Source organism: Paralichthys olivaceus, chromosome 18 (genome assembly GCF_024713975.1).
Source record: "Paralichthys olivaceus isolate ysfri-2021 chromosome 18, ASM2471397v2, whole genome shotgun sequence".
NCBI classification, from domain to species: domain Eukaryota; kingdom Metazoa; phylum Chordata; class Actinopteri; order Pleuronectiformes; family Paralichthyidae; genus Paralichthys; species Paralichthys olivaceus.
Genome location: NC_091110.1, coordinates 10,233,254 through 10,251,862, shown reverse-complemented (window position 1 = coordinate 10,251,862; position 18,609 = coordinate 10,233,254). Strand labels below are relative to the sequence as shown.

General features: G+C 40.5%; 1 protein-coding gene across 2 annotated transcripts in view; it reads right to left on the bottom strand.

Annotated features, from left to right (window-relative positions):
- The window catches only part of brinp1 (bone morphogenetic protein/retinoic acid inducible neural-specific 1), a 103,503-nt gene that overhangs the window by 2,155 nt on the left and 82,739 nt on the right, over positions 1 to 18,609 (bottom strand). For both annotated transcript variants that reach the window (XM_020082579.2, XM_069513849.1), the window contains exons 6-7: positions 12,466 to 12,702; positions 8,378 to 8,600 (exon numbers count right to left, since the gene is read on the bottom strand). In XM_020082579.2, coding sequence (XP_019938138.1) covers positions 8,378 to 8,600; positions 12,466 to 12,702 — 460 coding nt within the window. The remainder of the gene's footprint in view (positions 1 to 8,377; positions 8,601 to 12,465; positions 12,703 to 18,609) is intronic.

Sequence of the window (18,609 nt, the reverse complement as noted above, 5' to 3'; positions counted from 1 at the left end):
CACAGCATCTCTATTATAGGTTTAGGTCTGGGCTGCAACAGAAGGATTTTCTGTCATCCTAACAGTCATGGTCCTCCTGCATCACACAGCTTTCATTATGCTTTAACTGGTGGAGAGGTACACTGTCAATGTCTTGTTAGATGTCAGATATCTTAATAACTTGAACTTGAGAATTAATTTTACCTGTTCAAGCCCGGAGGCAGCAAAGCAGCTCCGAATCATGATGGAATGATGTTTGCATATTGGTATGCAGTTCCCTTTTTACCCCACTCCACACATATGGTCCTATTCGTTCGTTCTGTTCACAAAATATTCTCCCAGAAGCATTTGTGAGTGTGAAGGTGCACTTAGGCAAACCTCTGGCATTCATGTCATGTCTTTTTATTTGTATATTCCTTTGGAAGAGAAGTGGATGCTTCAATAATGTCCCACCAAGGACACCATACAACCATGCACTATGATTTGCATATCAACAGGGATTGAGTGACTAGGACGTGTGTTACTGCAGAAGCACGGTGGTGGAACATGGCAGACTCTGTGGAGGAGGACTTGCTTCATGATGTAGATACAAAGGCCTTACTCTGGGGTAATGAAATATCCAATTCACCCAGGACATTTGAGCCTTGACATTTCTCTGGGCTTCATTTTTTTTCCCCACACTGATCCTTCTCCTTCGAGTCTTTCTTAGCTCAACAGTCTCTTCTAGGGGAAGTGGCCGCAAAAATATATCATCTCAATTTCTGCACAGTTTTTCAAACAGAGCTATCATCCCCGAGAGGATTTTATAATTCTTTCCAGCTTCATATAAATCAACAGTTGTTGACCGTGCAGTCTGAGATCTCTGCTTTTTAATTCACGTCAGGAGATTATTCTTCTTCAAACTCAAAGTGTGTGTGTTTTTGATGAAGTAGCACAAACAAAGGACTCCAGGACTACAGCTTATTATAGTTTGTCATTAAGATAGGGGTTAATAGATTTATTTCTAACCTACACGTTGAATATTTTAAGATGATCTGTGTGTTATTAGTCACAATTTTGTAACTTTGATGAAGATCTAATCACATTGAAAGACACATTTATCAGTAAATGAAGGTAATTTCAATGGGGTCACTTACTTTTTCATACCACAGTATGTTAAAAACATCTAGTCAGGATGGGGAATAGGGTAATTTCTTCCCTTCAAGAGAGGAGTTGTGTTATTTCACTCAAGTGGAAGGCATTACTTGTTATTCTTATCATGTCTCTTCATTTCCCCTAAGGCATATTTTCTTGTCATCCTGACAGTATTGGAACTTCTTTTCTGACTATAGGAGATTAATTTGGAATCCTGATTTTTTCAGGGGAGAGGGATGGTCAAGGTTAGCTTGACATGTTAATGAACCTAAGCATTAACTATGATGGATGACATTGCATTCTCAGCAGGCCACTGAGCCCTCAAGCTACACCCAGAATGAGCCCAGAACAGATCACCTATAGAGGACAATGGAAGCACATTGTTTTATCCTGGATTCACAATGTGGGGGTAAATGAAAGGTGTGCTGTAGTTTCCATGATCCCATATTCCCACACATTCACAAGACCTTCATTTGTGTGTATGTAAATACTACCTCTCACAAAGCACATTAACAAATAAGTAATGAATGGCTAGAAATCTATTTAGAGCTGAAACATGATGAGGAAGAAGATTGACTAACAGAGCAATTCCATTAAAATACAATTTGGAGCAAATCAAATGACAGATACAACCCATAGACATGTTTCTACAGCAGCAGTTGTGTCAGACCCTTGATCATGGTCTCAGCACAAAACTTGATCAGTGTTAGGCTGGTAAAATCCTTGGTTAGGTTGAGAAAAGGATTGTGGTTTGGGTTAAAAAAGGAATGTTCTTCTAGTCATAAAAACAAACAGGAATTCAAGGCTATAAAATTCAGCGACTTTATACAAGACCACTTCTTCTTTTGAAAGTAGATTTACAAGAAAACACAAATTTACAAAAAACATGAATATCTGAGTCATAAATACACAAGAAAATGTATTGTAATAGGCAGTTTCAATGATATTGCTGTTACATCCCTGAGCTCCGAGATCATCCCATGTTTGACTCTTCCCGTCATGCCCAGCACACAGCGACCCTCTCCGTAACCAGTTCATCTCAACCCATCCCCAGCTTCACTCAACCCCCTGCCTCGTCAGTCTGCTGCCCAACACATCCTCCTGCTGGTCAGTACTCAACCCCGCTCACTGCCCAGCCTCCATCGCCTGCTCTGCTCATTCCCCAGCTGACTGGTCCGCCATCCAGTCCCACTCACAGCTCAGCCATCTTTGGCTCCGTCCTGCAAAAAGACGCCATTTGCTCTATAGCCTCAGCCTTCGTCTGCCAGAACCCTCATCTCTGCAATAAATCTGCTCTGCATTCAGGAGATCGCCCAGTCAAACATATATTCTAGGCTAAAATAAGAAGTATTAAATCATACAGCAAAGTATTCCAATTTGATTAAGTCAAAAACATTCAATTTCTGAGGATTGTTTTATTTTTAAGTAAATCTGAGAGAAAAGGGGAATTTTCTTACTTATAATTTAATGATTTTACTAAAGGGAATATTTTTTACCTTGCAATGTTACATCCCTTTCCAGGTATGTTCCTTTTTTGTCCTTTTTTATTTACATACACACTGGCATAAACACCAGAATGCCAAATTAAATATATCCAGCAGAGTAACAGAAATATAATCACTGAACTGCTGCATATTATTTGCAGCATGAATACATTCTTATCCAGTGATTTGGAAAAATTAAATAAAAAAACGAATCCTTGATAGATTCTGAAGAATGTATCTGGATATAAGATCATTATCTCCCATAGATGAATTGTAATTTCTCTAATTGTCTTGTAGCCATTTACTTAATTTAGTGTGGTTCACATTTCCAACCCTCTCACTGGCAAAACTGATGGTTATCAAGAGTCAAAAGTTTAGTTTTGTCTGTGAATCAAAGTATGTGCATTCAGTCTGGAGAGGAACATTTCTCTCTATATTAAATCTAATGAATGAGAAATAGTGGTGTGATTTTAAATCTAATTTAATCTTTTGTCTGAGAGTTCGGTTTCTTTTTCTTTAAGTACTTCATCGATTAAAGTGTGTTTTTTATCTTTGTGAATACCTTCTTTGAGTGTCCTCTGAGTGCAATTGTCTGTAGAGTTATTATCAATCCGGCTTTTATTCTACACGCCAAATACTTTATCAGATAGAAAGAGCTGCATCTTGGTTGTATGCTTTGGCTTTTGTTTGACATATTTGTTCCCAACGTGACATTGCAGACTAAAACAGCTTGAAGTCTTCTGTCTCATGCCAAAAGCACAAGACTTGAACTATAAACTGTTGCCAGACTTTGTCTTTGCCTTAAATTAGTCATATATTTGCTTGCACTCTTGCCACAGGTCCATGTTATCTTTTCAACATTGCAAGCAGTCACCCTCTGATTTCCCCTCTTGTTTGTTCAATTGCAGACTTGATATATACTGTACCTTTGCGTGGACCTGCTATTTCTAGTACTTGTTTGCTTGTGTGCACTAGTGTGCTGATATCTGCTTGTGGCTCTTCCTACGTGATGAAATGTCTTAATCTCCTGGTGCAGGCCTGTATTTTTTGATTTTACTTCACATTGCAGTGCTGCAGTTTGGTCCAGAGTGTCTTCAGAGAGATGGCTGGATCCTGTTATCTTTCCCCAGCATGAATATATGAGTAGCTACCAAGTAGAGGCCTGCCAGTATACTGGGTTTACTATATACCCTGGTGAAACATTCAAATGGTAGCACTGCCAACAATATCTTTTACCATCATAACTGTGATTATTATTGTTTTTCAGGGGAAATGTGAACACACCACTCGCCATCTTTTGCAGTTTAGTTTTGATCAGCCACAAGGGAGGCGGAGCAGCCGCTTGCCATTACTTGCTATTCTTATACTTTCTAGTTGGTTTGCTTTAGCACAGCTTGTTCATGGGTGCTGTCATGATATTCTCTGAGAGAGTAAGCAATCATTTTACATCCATGGTAAAACAAAAACTTCCTCTCTCAAGTTGAGACACACCCTTGTTCTTCCTCACAACTGAACTTTATATGCCTGTGGTGGCAACAAACATGCATTAGACTTTATTATTATTTTTCAGCTGTTGGTACTGATAACATAAATCAGATCTGGAGCACATAGGCTTAGTGTTCCCGAGGACACAGTAGTCCCAGCCTTCAGCAAGGCTCTCTCTCAGCCCTGCCAGCAACCTTTCCACATTTAGTTTGGCCTTTGGTTTGGTTCTACCTGTTACAAGGTAAATTAGTTTTAGGGGAGAGGCCAGACTGAGAGTGATTCCGTGTAGAGCTGCTGCTTTTTCATGTCAAAAGAGGTGGTTGGGGCATGTGATTAGGATGCCTTCTAGGCGCCTTCCACTGGAGGTCTTCCAAGCACATTCAACTGTTCGGAGGCCTCAGGGTAGACCCATGCTGGAGAGATTATATATCTCATCTGGCCTAGAAATGCCTGGGGGTCCCCCAAAGGGGGCTGCTGCTAGGGATAGGGACGCCTGGACTGCTTTGCTTGACCTGCTGGCACCGTGTCCCGAACGTGGGCAAGCAGCCGAAAAATGGATGGATGGATGGATCTGTTGGCCAACCACAATCTTGTTTGTGAGTGACTAACTGAAACCTAAATAATTCAGGAGATTGAAAATAATTTAAAAAATAAATCACTGAAAAGGCACATAACAGATTCTTTTAACAGGTGCCTCAAAGTTAGAACTATTCCCATTATTTTTTATTAGCTACTCATTATTGGACACAGGCCCAGTCATTATGACCCCTCCTCTAACTGCTGACATATCCATTCTGAAATATCGAGCTAAAACATATTTTATCAAATAAATGCCTCCTTCAATAAGCTATTTGATTGCACCATGCAGACAGTTTTATTTTGCTGTATTTGTTATCAAATACAATGGCTTAGCTTAGATTTGCCATAGGAAATTTAATGAAAACACGCTGGAATGGAAGCTGTTTGTTTTCACTCTTTGTTTGTAATGGGGTACCAAACAGCCCTGGTTTTCCTATAACATGCATCATAGCTCCTTCTCATTGAGTCGCAAGGAAAAGATAAGATGAAAAGAGCAGCTACCATTAGAAGAAAACAGAAAAAGAAGGATCCTTATCCTTAACGATTGTACATGTGAGGATAGCTATAGTGTAAGGGTGAATACAAATATGTATAAGCAAAGATTGTTAGAAAAAGTAAGGATTTTAATGCTAAACATAAACAGTGCCATGTCAAAATCAATATAAATTAGGGCAAAGTAGTTAATCATATGGAGGGTACACTCATATTTGTAAATATGCTTGACTTTGAACATGAATAATTAATGGATGCAAATGACTTGGCTGGGAGTGATGCTACTTCATATCTGTCACTATTAATCATTTATACCAAAGACAAACTGCTATGTTCATTCTTCTTGAAGCGAGCTGCTATACTGATTTCAGGAAATGCAAGAGCAAATCCAATATAGTTCACGTATTAAGTTTCCACACACTTATTGCAGTGAGTGCTCACAACAAGAATTTACAATGCGTTTTAATGAATGGATACCTAGTGCTGAGGTAAAGCGAGAGAAATCGTATTTGTCAGTATGGACAATGCATCAGGTGCCCGTCTTTCATTAGCTGATGTATATATGTTTATTGACTGAACTTATTTAATATGCAGCGGTGAGGGGGCAACGTGATTTAATACTTAAAATCTTTTTTGGATAAGTATAACTTGATTGCACCAGTTTACATCATAATAATTGCACTCAGTAATAAGCAACTTCCCCTTGTTTCTTAATTTAATTAAACTAAAACCTGCTATGAGTGGCATAATATGGATGCCCTGCTAAAGCTGCATCTAGAAAATAATATGAGACTTAAGAGGACCAGTTGTCCTGGGAATACATTATTATCATTAATATTATTATATTGGTATTACAATTTATCTATTGGTAATTCTATTATTAATTGGTTAGGAATTTACCATTACTTATATTCACAGTTATACCTGACAGTGTGTGCATGGATGAAATGGTTTATTAAGGAGCTTCTAGGGGACTCATATTAAATAAATCACACAAAAACATTCCTGTGAGTCTAAGCTCACCTCCATGACTTACCTTTTCTCAACTAGGTTGTCAAAGCAACCAAGCAAAAGCAATTCTTATGACCTTTCCAGCACATTGCAAAATACTATGTTGACCCCCTGTTGTGCCACGGAGCAGCCGCATCCCTTTGAGAAAGTATCAGCTTTTTTCAAAAGTATCAAGTTCTAGTGTACTCTGTTTGCATGCGTACAAAAACTGATTGATGTTAATATATTGGAGGATGATTGGATGATGAATCATCTGCCATTAGTATATCATCTGTCTAATCTACTTTGATTGCTCATCTCACCCACGTATTTATCCTTCCGCCCTCAAATGCACAGCAATATCACCAGGTTTCCAGGGAACATCTGGAGATAGCATCATTCTGAATGGCACTGAAGTCTATGACATGTAAATGTTAGAAGAAGATAGTAGAAACCCTTGGGAGCTACTGTGTTTCCCACATGTTGATCTGAGTTGCATAGTGTGAAAAACTGGTTTAAGTCAGCGAGCTAAGCTGCGATCCAAGTGACCCCTGGAGCTTCAACATACACAGCTCTGAGGATTCCTCCCAGTAGAAGAGCCTGAACGGTGTTAAAGCCACTAAGTCAGTGAACACGATTCTCACAGAGACTCTCCAAGTGGGAGTATGCACATAATAGCATGTGGGTGACAACGCCATCCTACCCATTGTCAGCTTGATGTATGAACTGGAGGGGATCCAAATGGGCTCTCATGAGGGATCTGGCCTGCTGTCACTTAGAACCCTGGTGTGCCCATTCTTGGCCACTGGGGCCAGGAAAGATGGTTTTCACAGCATCATCAGCCCACTCTGCAGTCTCACTGACAGGTTGAAAATGTGCTGGAAGGCCTCCCTGAGGTGTTTGGCACACACCTTGAAAAGACTTGGGCTGATGCTTTATGGGCCTTCAGCTTTGCTTCAATTCCCTCATCCTGTGATCAGCTCTTATAGACTGCCCAGTGGAGAGGTGAGGGCTGGGGTCCCTGTTGGCACTGGGAGTGGGGGTGCATTTTCTCTTGAATCAGGGACAAGGGGAGAGGCAGGTAAGCAGTAATGGAATGATTGCATTACTGACTGATGACATGAGTGGGAAACCCTTTTAACATCGTAACCCCTACAATGCAGTTAAATACTGAGCAGATTACCATTAGCTCTCATCCAACAAGACATAACTGGGGTTTCATGAGCCTCTGGGAGCCACAAATTGATATTTTGTACACCAAGTTATACTCATTTCAAAAAACAAGCGAGTATCTGTATAGTGGAGAAAACATTATCTAGGAACCCCTGCAGAGCTATAGACCACTTATTCCCACTCAGGCTTGTATGCACAGTGTATTCACATGCACACAGAGGTGATGAAAACAAATAAATCCACCATCCGATGCAAAACTGTCTCTCACAAGCAAGCAAATAAACATGCCGCTCTTATTTCCAGTGCCATCAGGCACCCTTGATGTGTACTTCATGAAAGAGGGAGTGCATACTGTGGCTTTTTGATAACACTTCAGAACAAACCTTTGCCAACTCTCACACACAAGCGTGTGTGTGCTCCTCCTTTTCTGACCGGTGACAGTTGCTCATTCTCAGAACACTCAAATTAATATTTTACAGATTCTGATTCCATTAATATGGTGGCATACCCTACATTGCACCGTTTTAAAGGTGTTCCAGTTGGAAGCAAGGACCTTTGCATATTTTGCAAGGTGTATTCTGATTTTTGTTTCTAATCTCGTAAGAGTAGATGGGGAATTTCCAGGCTTTTCAGGCAGTGCTGACACCAGGGTACATCTGCAGCAGGGCTCTTAAGCTGCAACTGCAGTGGGTGGTGACAGATGTGTGCAATGACCTATCAAGAAAACTCCCACAGCAACATTTTCTTTTTAGACTGCAACGTGAAATACAAGAGTGAGCAAGAGTGCTTTGGGCATGTGCAAGCCTCAGCACTAAGTTGACTTGATGGACAGAAACAACAGACCCATAAGTTGAAATGTATAATAGATGACATCCTTACTGTTCATGCTTCATAAAGTAACAATCAATATAAAACCCCAACATCGCCTCAGAGAAGATATCACCCCTTTACAACACAAAAGCTAATATCCCAAAATATCACCAACAGCACCCTTGGTTTTTGTTGCTAAATAAATCCTCATCACATTTCCACCATGAGGTGCAGGTCGTATTTCTACCCACCTCTCCCTAGGCATCTGGTGGTTGGGGTTGTGGTGACAACGGATGCTCAGGCCAAAAAGCTTGCGGGCGGTGCGCTGGATCTTGAGCCGCTGAATCTCCAAGGAACTCTGGAGCAGCCTGTATCTGGCTTGCAGGTCCCAGTCGCTGCCCCACAGGAGATGCACACTGCTGATGGGCAGGAAGTGAGTGGAGGGCAACCTCTTCAGGAAGGACTTGAACTCATCTGGGTAACAGAGAGAGAGAGATGGAATGAGTGAGCAGATTGCACAATAGAGAGAATTTATTCATTTTACTTTATATTCATATTATTTAAATAACAACATCTGTTTCCAGGCAAGACTTGGCCAGATAGATAAGTCCAATAGAAAAAAAGGTAGATTAAGTATTTTAACAGATCAGAAGGAACCTTCATTATTAACTGATAAACAATCAGATTTTAATCCATAGCTATACAAACTTGGATATATTATCTAGGAGTTTCCCTCATGTTTGTTGGACTGCTTGCTAAGAATACATTCTGTCAACTGAAGCTGTTTTCAGACATGACCTCCAAAGAGCGCCAGAGAATTGGGTCAGGACTTTCTCCAGAGTTTTCCAAAATGTAGCGGGAGATTGTCTGCTTTTTTAATACAGGTCAATTTTTTTGCAACAACGGGCATGGAGGTGTTAGTAACTCAGATGGCAAACACAAAAGGAGGAAAACAACTTTAATTTGGTTTGTTAATGAGTCATGACTCTCTGAGAAGCTCATTATCATCTCTCTGAGGATAGATTTAAGCGCGTCATTAGATATAAACAATTCAGTGCTTTAAGTGTCTCCTTAGCGATGTCAGTGGTTGAGATCCAGACAAAGCAGCCTCGTAGAAATATAACCGTCTCTACTCTCGGTCCAAATTTTGTCTGAATACTGTTATAGTTTAGGTGATAAATGACAACACACTGATTTACGAAATGGATTAAACCCTTAGTACTGAATAAACTGGGTTTGGAGGTAAAGATGACACAAATAGTCTCTGGGAGGGTTAAGAACTTCTTCATATTCAGATCTCTGTATTCCAGACATTCAAAGACCTGTGCTGTATACCCCCCCCCCCCCCCCCTTCAGACCTCTCAAAGACAGTTTAACAGCATAAACCACGGAGCTGAGAGCTCTTTTTTAGTCGCAGCTGAGAAATGTCAGGATTTCCTCCACTTCCCTTCCAGGCATGTCAGACCTCCCTTCCCCCTTTTCTTCAAAGAAGCCAGATTCTCCTCCCATGTTTTGAACTTGCCATATTCCTCCACCCAGTTTTCAGAGATGTCAGGTACCGCCCTCGCCCTTTTCCTAGAAAAGCTGTGTGTTTTCAGCACCTTCAGAGTTGTCTGAGTCCCTCACCGTAGAAAAAGAAAAATCAATTTTCAAGTTACTCCCCCAGTCCAGGTCAATAGTTGCCAAGTCCTTTTACACAAGCATCAAAGCCATCGCAGTTCCCCTCCTTGACATAGATTCCAAAGCGTCCACATAGTCTCCTTGAATGTCTCTTATCACAAGTCACCCAATACACCTTATCTAAAGATCAGATCCCTTGCACTGCAACTCCACTTTGCCCCTCATGCCATTATACCTTCATTTGTTGGCCCTCAGACATAAAGCAGCAACATTTCATCATATATAAAGTTTCCAGGTCTTATAGTCTGTCCACTTGAATTTGCGATGCCTATGTTATAATTGTACCAAAGGAGATGCTACAATATAAAAACAAACACATGCAACAAAAAGGAAACAAAACAACTAAACTAGCTCTTGTAGTATTTGGGTTGCTGTTGGGTTTCTCTATACATTTTAAGGTCTTGACCTTATTATGTTATGATTTGTCGCCTAAAATTAAACTGAATTGAATACCTTTTATTTTTATTCATAATTTTTTTTTTCCATTTTGTGAAGCACTTTGTAACCATGTTTAGATAAGTGCTACACAAATAAAGATTTAATTGTTAGATTTTCCAAAGAAACAGGCAATGGTAGTCAACAGAACATCCATTCCAATTTTCCATATTATATGTTGCAGTAGAAGATGGCAATATTAGTTGTGACAAATCAAATAACTTCTTTTCCTTCCTTTTAGAATGTAACTGACAAAGCAAGACCTTTTTCCCAAGATGAAACACGGGTCTTTGTAGTGGATGTACTGTACATTATCACCGTGAGCAGAAGAAAAGCCTCTAAGCATTTTTCCCATCAGTGCTGACCTTGCTAACACTGTACCATGCGTCCACATTGCTGAAAAACCCCGTGTTGGTATGATCATAGCGAGTCAGTGGAATACTAAGTATGCTGAGGTGATAGAAATGCTACAATACAGACATGCGTAACATACTTAACATTATGAAATAATCTGTTCATGTCAGTTTGGTTAGTCTACAGCACATCTCTCTGCAGTGGTTTGATTTAATTACAAAATAAAATGCATTATTAGTGGAAAACACCCCTGTTTTTAAATGTTCTTATAATGTAAGATATCATATTTCAAGATTTTTGATTCTGCTATCAATATATAAATAAAGGAATCTATGCTATCCTTTATCTTAAACCAAAGAAACGTGTTGTGCACTCAGGGACCTCTATGACTCACATTAACTTCCTTCTATGGGACATAAATATATTTATTTGTTCCTGGCAGGTTTTATTGGGACACTTGTACATGCCATCAATAATAAATACAACAGCTGGGCACAGTCATGCTCTTTTCTTCACCGTGTCCAATATTCTACTGTGTCTTGTTGTATTTGCATCAACAGCAACAGACATTTTTGCCATGACATTCAAGCACCTGGCAGAGGAAGGTTCCCTTATTTGCCATCATTTCCTCCTTATGTACAAACCCATGCATCTAAATCAGGGGTTTTCAAACTGTGGGAGAGTAAGCCCCCCCTCGGAGAGCAAATAAACAACTCCACACACATTTTTACACATTTCAAACATCTGTGCTTTTTTTAAACACATCACATTTTCTTTTTTAACACCTCACATCACCACAACTGCGCCCCCCCCCCCCCCCTGAATAACTCTGGCACCCCCTAGGGGAGGCGTGCCCCACACTTTGAAAAGCCCTGTTCTAAATAATACAATATGTCAGTGCATTCCAATGATGGCCCATAAGAATGTTTCCTGATTTTCACTAACATAAAACACTCACTGTGATGGTAAGAGGAAACAGATGTTAACTATCGTCCGAGACAGAAAGCAAACCCCCTTGTCTTTGGAGTAGGAATAACAAAATTGCATTAGCTGCACTTCAACACACGTTGACCTTCACATTATAATATTTTCCAGTACTATGAAGATTTCACACTTCTTGCTGCAGCGATTATAAGGAAGCTTTGGTTTTCTATTAACTCTGGTAGTGAACAAGAAAGGTCTCAGGTGCAAACTTATCTAGCATTTTTAAGTATCATCAAGCACAATAAACATTTAGGGACTAAAGGATTAATTTAACTGTCAGAACTCTGCATCTGTGCCCTTTAAAGTGAACATATTATGCTTTTTTTCCTCTTTCTCTTATTTGTTATATAGGGTTTTAGTCGACGTAAAAAGGCCATTGATAGACCTTAGGTAAAGGGAGTTTGTCTCCCCAACAAAAAAACACTGATCCTGAAAAACCTGTAGCACCTCATACGGTCCAGCTGATCATTGTGATGTCAACAAAAGCAGGTAAGCGAGATCTGACACTGGCAGCGGTTGACCAATCACAATAGAGTGGTCCAGCTGGCAGACTGTTTTTTTCAGGGAGGGGGGACTTAAAGAGACAGGAGCTAAGACCAAGTGTTTTAGACTGAGGCTGAGAAGAGGAGCCACAGCAATGGACAGTAATGTTTTTTTGAACATTAGAGCATATAAACCCTTTAAGTAATTATTCAAATTAAAATTCTGAACCTGAATATGAGCTACTATGTTTTTATTAATAATATGCACCTAAGATGTATAATTGCTAAATGTGTCAAGAATTCCTTCTTTACAAAAAAACCTGATACGTCTTAACTCACATGACATATTATTTATATAATTATCATGATGCACTAAATGAAAATTAGAAGGAGTTCTAACTTACCAGAGTTCTCAAAGTCTTTATAAGAGGTAGCCCATGACTCAGACATCCCCAGCAGGGTGTTCTCCATGATCTGGATGTCGGTGATGGGACAGTTGCATTGGGGATACTCCTCGGCGCATTGACAGATGCACTGGTTGTTGCGGCAGACGTACTCTCCCTCTCCATTGCACATAATGTAGCTCAGAGCTGACTGAACAAATTTCTCCTGCAGGTATTCTGGGAAAATAACCTGAAGACCTGGAAAAGAGATAAGTGGGAGGTTTTAATCAAGCGTAACGGATTCTTTATTGTTTATGATATGAAGTACAAGCTGAGAAGAAATGCAAACCCGCTCTTGTTCATTTGTCTTAATGTTGGAAATCAGTGCACAATTACACACAAAAGAAATGAAGCGTTAACGTTTTTCATCGTATATAATTAAAACACACTAGAAAGTAAACTCCTCTTTAGAATTTACAGAAGCTCACGGCAAGATCTAATGAAAAATGTGAAGAGTACAAACTACTGCATGAGCTCAATTACCCCCCCCCCCCTTTTATTTATTGAATGTACTTTTTACTTCATAAAGAAATCTCTTCACTGCTATAATAAACACATATGTGAGAAAAAGTTACTAGAAATGAAAAAAGTGGGTGTGAAATGGCTGACTGCTCTTCCAAGATTGCTTTGTGTCATAAGCACTCATTCGGTACTTTTAAAAAGAACAGTTTCAAAGCTCTGTTCTACTTGAGTCGTTTCTGTCTGTGGTCACTCATGATGAGGCAACGTGTGATTGATGAGCGCTCTCTGGTGCCATGTTGGTTTATTCAGCACAGAATTTGTTTCCCTTCATTTGCGTTGTTTACAGTTTGGATTTGCTTGTGGTTTGCATACTCAAGTTTGAAAGAACAAATTTTTATACCAGTTTATAATTTTTTATACTGACTCAGTGCATATCTCACTGTAGGGATCTCGTAGACGTGAAGGTGGATGAGCAGTAAAGGCTTTGTCCTCAGTCCAAGCCCAGATAAAATAAATCCTGAGCTCTACAAACCACTGGATTGGAAAAGAACTAAAAAGATTTTTTCCTTGTTGTATTAAACTGCATCTTGCAAGGCAATATTTTCTTAATGGGTTTACCTGTATGCAAACAGTGCTTCAGCAGAAAATATGCAACCAGGAGCCAGAACATAATATGTTATTGAATGATGAATGATTGCACAGTTTTTCTTTTTTCCCCCCACCCACCTATTATCTTTCACCTAAAGCTGAAATCCATTTATACAAACATTCATGAAACAACGTAATGCTGCTGAAATGAAGAGGAAAGTGAGGCAATAATTCACACTGCATGCATGAATTATTTTCAGGTTAGAGTCAAATTGTATCCTTATTATGCTTGTGGCAATTAATGCTCATGCAAAAACATACACTAACCTGATAACAGTGGGTAATTTGAAAAGCGGGTATAAGTTTTAATACAATATGTGCCAATACTTGGCTCAGGAGACAAAAGGAGAACTTCAACATCCGCTGTCATGGCAACAGCCTTTAAAGAAAAAACCTGAAATACAAATAGTCAATAGTATATTCATAATTATGACTTTTAATCAAGGTCATAGCTGTATACAATAATGATGTATATTACATTTACTGTAGAAAAAATTTAACCTGAGTTCACATGTGTGGCTACCACAGAGGACAATCTTTCACACTTTCAACTCCCCTGCCACGAAGCAACCTTTCCCTTGTAACGTCTACTCTCATTTAAATATCACTCGCTTCCCTTCTCCTCTACACCTCATCAGAACCACTGCCCATCAGCTCTGAGGGGAACAGACGGAGGGAGGGATGGAGCGAGTAAAGGGAATGGATTGATCATGTCTGACCACAAAAGAGTTGGGTTGCACGGGAGCTTTTTCTCCATCAGGCCTGTCTGCGGCCCCTGGATCCAATATTCATTTAGCTTGATGTATTCCTGGGCTTGAAACTTTAATGTGATTTGTGGGAGAATCCAGATGGCAAGTTCACGGATCAACGCGGCTCACTGACAGTGCTGGTGCCAGCGGCCGGGTGCACAATAACACCAAAGTGCCTCAGCCCTCCCTCTCTGCTTCTCCTGTCTAACCATACTTCATACCCCTAACCCTACCATCACGCACGCACGCACGCACGCACGCACACACGCACGCACCTTCATTTTTTAAATGAATGTGCTGGTGCTGGGAGATTGCAGAAGGAACCATTCGGGATGCTGACACTCAGGTCAGTACTATCAGTCTTGTGATCTCTTGTTTCCACTCTCTTCTTCCCACAATGTTTCTGTCCCTTCGTTTTCAGTGCCTCTCCCTCTCTCCCTCCACCTCTGCTTGTGTTCTCTGTACACATCTCTTCTGTCTTACTTCATTACACTCACTCCTACTCCCGCCACACTCATGCACATGCCCCCTCGACTCATCCCCCCCATCATCCTTTGGCTCTCATTCACTCCATCAATCACTCTCCTCATTCTTGTTTCTTCACCTCTCCGGCTCCCCCCAATCCCCAATATTCTCCCACTCGAGCATGTACTCAACTACTGGATATTCGATGTCTCGTCCACCCACTTCAGTGTAGAAATGATGTCATGCAATAAAAGTAAATCCATCAACATTTGTTAGTGCAGCGGGGAAGGAGTTTGAGAGGTGGAGTCCTCCGGGCCCAAAATGAAACGAGAAACTAATCAGACTATAGAAACATTCATCTTTGTGACTTTGCTGTGTTTGTGCAGTAACATGTGAAAACTCAGAGTAACTGGACCATAAATCCACAGTTAATATGGGGCTGAGGCAGGTGTGTGGTAGAGGAAAACACTGGGTATTGGATTATCATCATTAAGGAGCTGCTGATGAAACGAAAGGTGCATATTGGAATTCCCATGCAGCCATTTGATAACCTCCAACTTCATGCTCTGTCAGTGCACATAATTCCCTGCAACCCCTATGCCTGGCTTGCTCTAAATAAATAGCGCCTCAAAATGGCAGTTAATCTCACTGCATACATCAGAGGCTGATATATTTTCTTCACGTAGGTCGGAGGATATAGGCCCTCAAACATTCCATGAATGCTAAAAAATTCTGCAACTGTGACTTTGCCTTTTCATAATGTCTTCCTGGAGAGCTCTATTTTTACATGGTGATAGATGGAGAGTGAGGGCCACAACTGAGGCTAGTAACTGCCTTGGCAAGCGGTTGCCTGCTTATTGCAATGCCACGCTCCGCCTCATAAGTTACGGTTTCATTAAAGATTAATTGACCATTGTGTGGCCGCAATTTTGCAAAATAATCATTACTTAATCCACCGGTGCAATAAAGTGCATTACTTCGATGAGGGGGCTTTAAATTACCATTGGAGATTACTGTTGCAGCCATGATACAAACCGAAGACCTCTGAACTGGAAGATTGCCTGTGTTTCCCCTCAGTACATGCAGGCCTGCCCAGGCTGCCTCCCTGATCCCCAGATATTTGATGCAGCAGGGGCATATAGTTTTAAGATTTGCTGCGTGGCCCATTTCACATGAGTGACAACTGTGAGGTAAAGGTGCAGTTAGAGTAGCTATTTATCCACTTTTCATTTCTTTGCATAAATCGCTTTAGGTCTTTGACAGTGTGTGTGTGTGCATGCCCATGAATTGGGTCTGACAGAGAATAACATGTTCCACTGGAGCTATTCTCTGCTCTCAGAATATGTTAGCATTTTTTAAAGTTCTGAATGAGGTGCATTTTGCATTCAAACGGATAATGTGTTGCTGAGTCTGTGCTGAGTAGATTATTGTAGATTATCATAAGTGTTCTAAGCACTCTGGAAGGCAGCAGCTTTTGTTGTCGAACAGGGCTGAGACGCACATTTCTTTGTTTTACGTCTTATTCAAGCGTTGGTGTGTTTGTGTTGAACTACTGAATTTAATCAGTAATTTTTATCTCAAATGTCCTTTTCATGCTCTGTTTTTGTTTTTTTTTCCTACATGAATATTTAGACATGGATATATTTGAAGCAGCAAAGCAGCAGGGGGATGGAAAATCCCATTTCCGAGAGCAAATTAACATACAAGTGGCTGCATATGCACACATGATACACTGTACTGTATGTATGCCACAAAAAGACTTACAGAACACAATGTGTTTTGCACTATGTCTATATATTGTTAGCTTTGATGAAACCTACTTATTTGTATTGTTAGCACAGAAAGGGAAGCAAGGATGCTGGTGCAGTAATCACAGTAAAAGCATAAATTACGTATGAAAATGGTCTTGGCATTCGATGCTCCCTGCTCCTGCCTCTAGAGTGAAGAACAGGGAACTGCTGAAATTGCATGGTGTAGCGATTGCAGGATTGAGGAGAGCAGACAGTCTGCGGAGGTAGATGAGCTCTCCACCGGCTGAGTTGTTGCCAGTTGTATTGCACACTGGACACACACGCACAAGTCGAGTTAAAGTCAGTGATTACTTTTCTTCTCTGTTCCCAGTGTGCATGATCACAGCGCAGCGAAAAACAAATTTGTAATTTCAGTTTGGAATGATGCTTAATCTGTTCAAACTGAATGTGATATTTTTTGTTCTGAATTTGGATATTAGCTGTTTTACAAAATATGGCTTCTGCATGTAATTAGAGATCTGGTTGCTGTTGGCTGCCCGTGCTCTTCTGTTGCACTGCTCAATCTGTTCTGTCGTGCGCTGCCATGTGTCCCCGCACAGCAGTAGCAGTAGGGCTGGTGAGAGATGGTACCCATGTCGCACATTCGCGTGTGCACAAACACACAAGCGCATGTGCCCAGTGCGCGCGCAAACTTACACACCCTTTGCGGGCCCCTTGCAGAAATCACATGTTTTACAAGAACCCTGGAGAGTGGGGGAAGAGGGAATGTATGACAGGCTCTGACATTTCCATTTCAGATATAAAAGACACAACTGCCCTCAAAGTGTCAAGATGCGCTGTACACACGTCTCAGATCAAAAGCCCAGACTTATCACTGACATGAAACATCCTTAAATACAAAAATAATGCTAATCTGTTTGTATCGAAAAGCACATGTTTGCATTACATTTCGTTAAAGGGCAAACAATCTGCTGAGTCATCCAGTCGTGCAGTAATCTGAAATTGAAATCCAATCATTACACAAACTAAACCTTGTGGGTTGCATATTCAGTATTTTAAATATTCAAAGTGTTAGAGGTTTACATGGTAACATGTTATTCAAATTCTCAAACACTTTATCAGTGTACTGGCATCATAAAAACATATAAATACAATATCATGCATATGTATTAAAGGTTTTGATTCAGCTGGAAATTAAGTATTTATTGGTAAACAGTAAAAAGTATTATTTGGGGCATGTCCTCTTTATTGACAGGACATGAACTAGCTAGAGGGCAGAAAAGACATGCAGCATAGAGCCAAGTCAGAAGGACTCAAGTCTCCCCCATTTTTAATATTAACCTCATTGTACTCAAGTTTTATTCATTATGACTTGACACTTGGTCTTGCAATATGCTGGTGAACTCTACAGGGTGTACCCCACCTTGTGCTCCATCCCCCTAACCACAGATGACAAGCAGTATTGATAAAACATGGATGGATGGACGGACTTAAAACCTTTGCATAACACCCAAGTGATGAATGCACATTGACTTACTATAAAGAACAATTAAAGTGTTTGTAAAAGCAGCTTTCACTAGGCTACTACAAGGTCTCTTCTCTGTAAAAAGGAAGAATAGAGTACAGACGCCCTCAATCTATTCATGAGACAGAGTCTGTCAGCGATTGAAGAAAGACTGAGTGGAGAACCGTGGCACTTGCAGAAATGGCAAACTGCAGCTGGCAAGTGTGAGTGAGGGGGTGGGTGAATGAGGGGTTTATGGTCATCTTGTCCCAAATGGAAACTCGCTCTTGATTCACCACTTCCGATTGAAAGCTGACCTCCCGGTCAACACAGAACACGAGGAATAAGAAAAAAAAAACAAGAACACGTGCAGCCATCCATCTTGAAAATTGTCCCGCCTTGTCAGTTCTATGAAGGAAAAAGGGGCGCACGTTTTCATAAAGGGTCTCTGTTCGACAACATGAGCCTGTCTAAGAGGTGGTTCGCCACCGCCTTCGCTAATCTGTGAGGCATAGCTCAATTTACC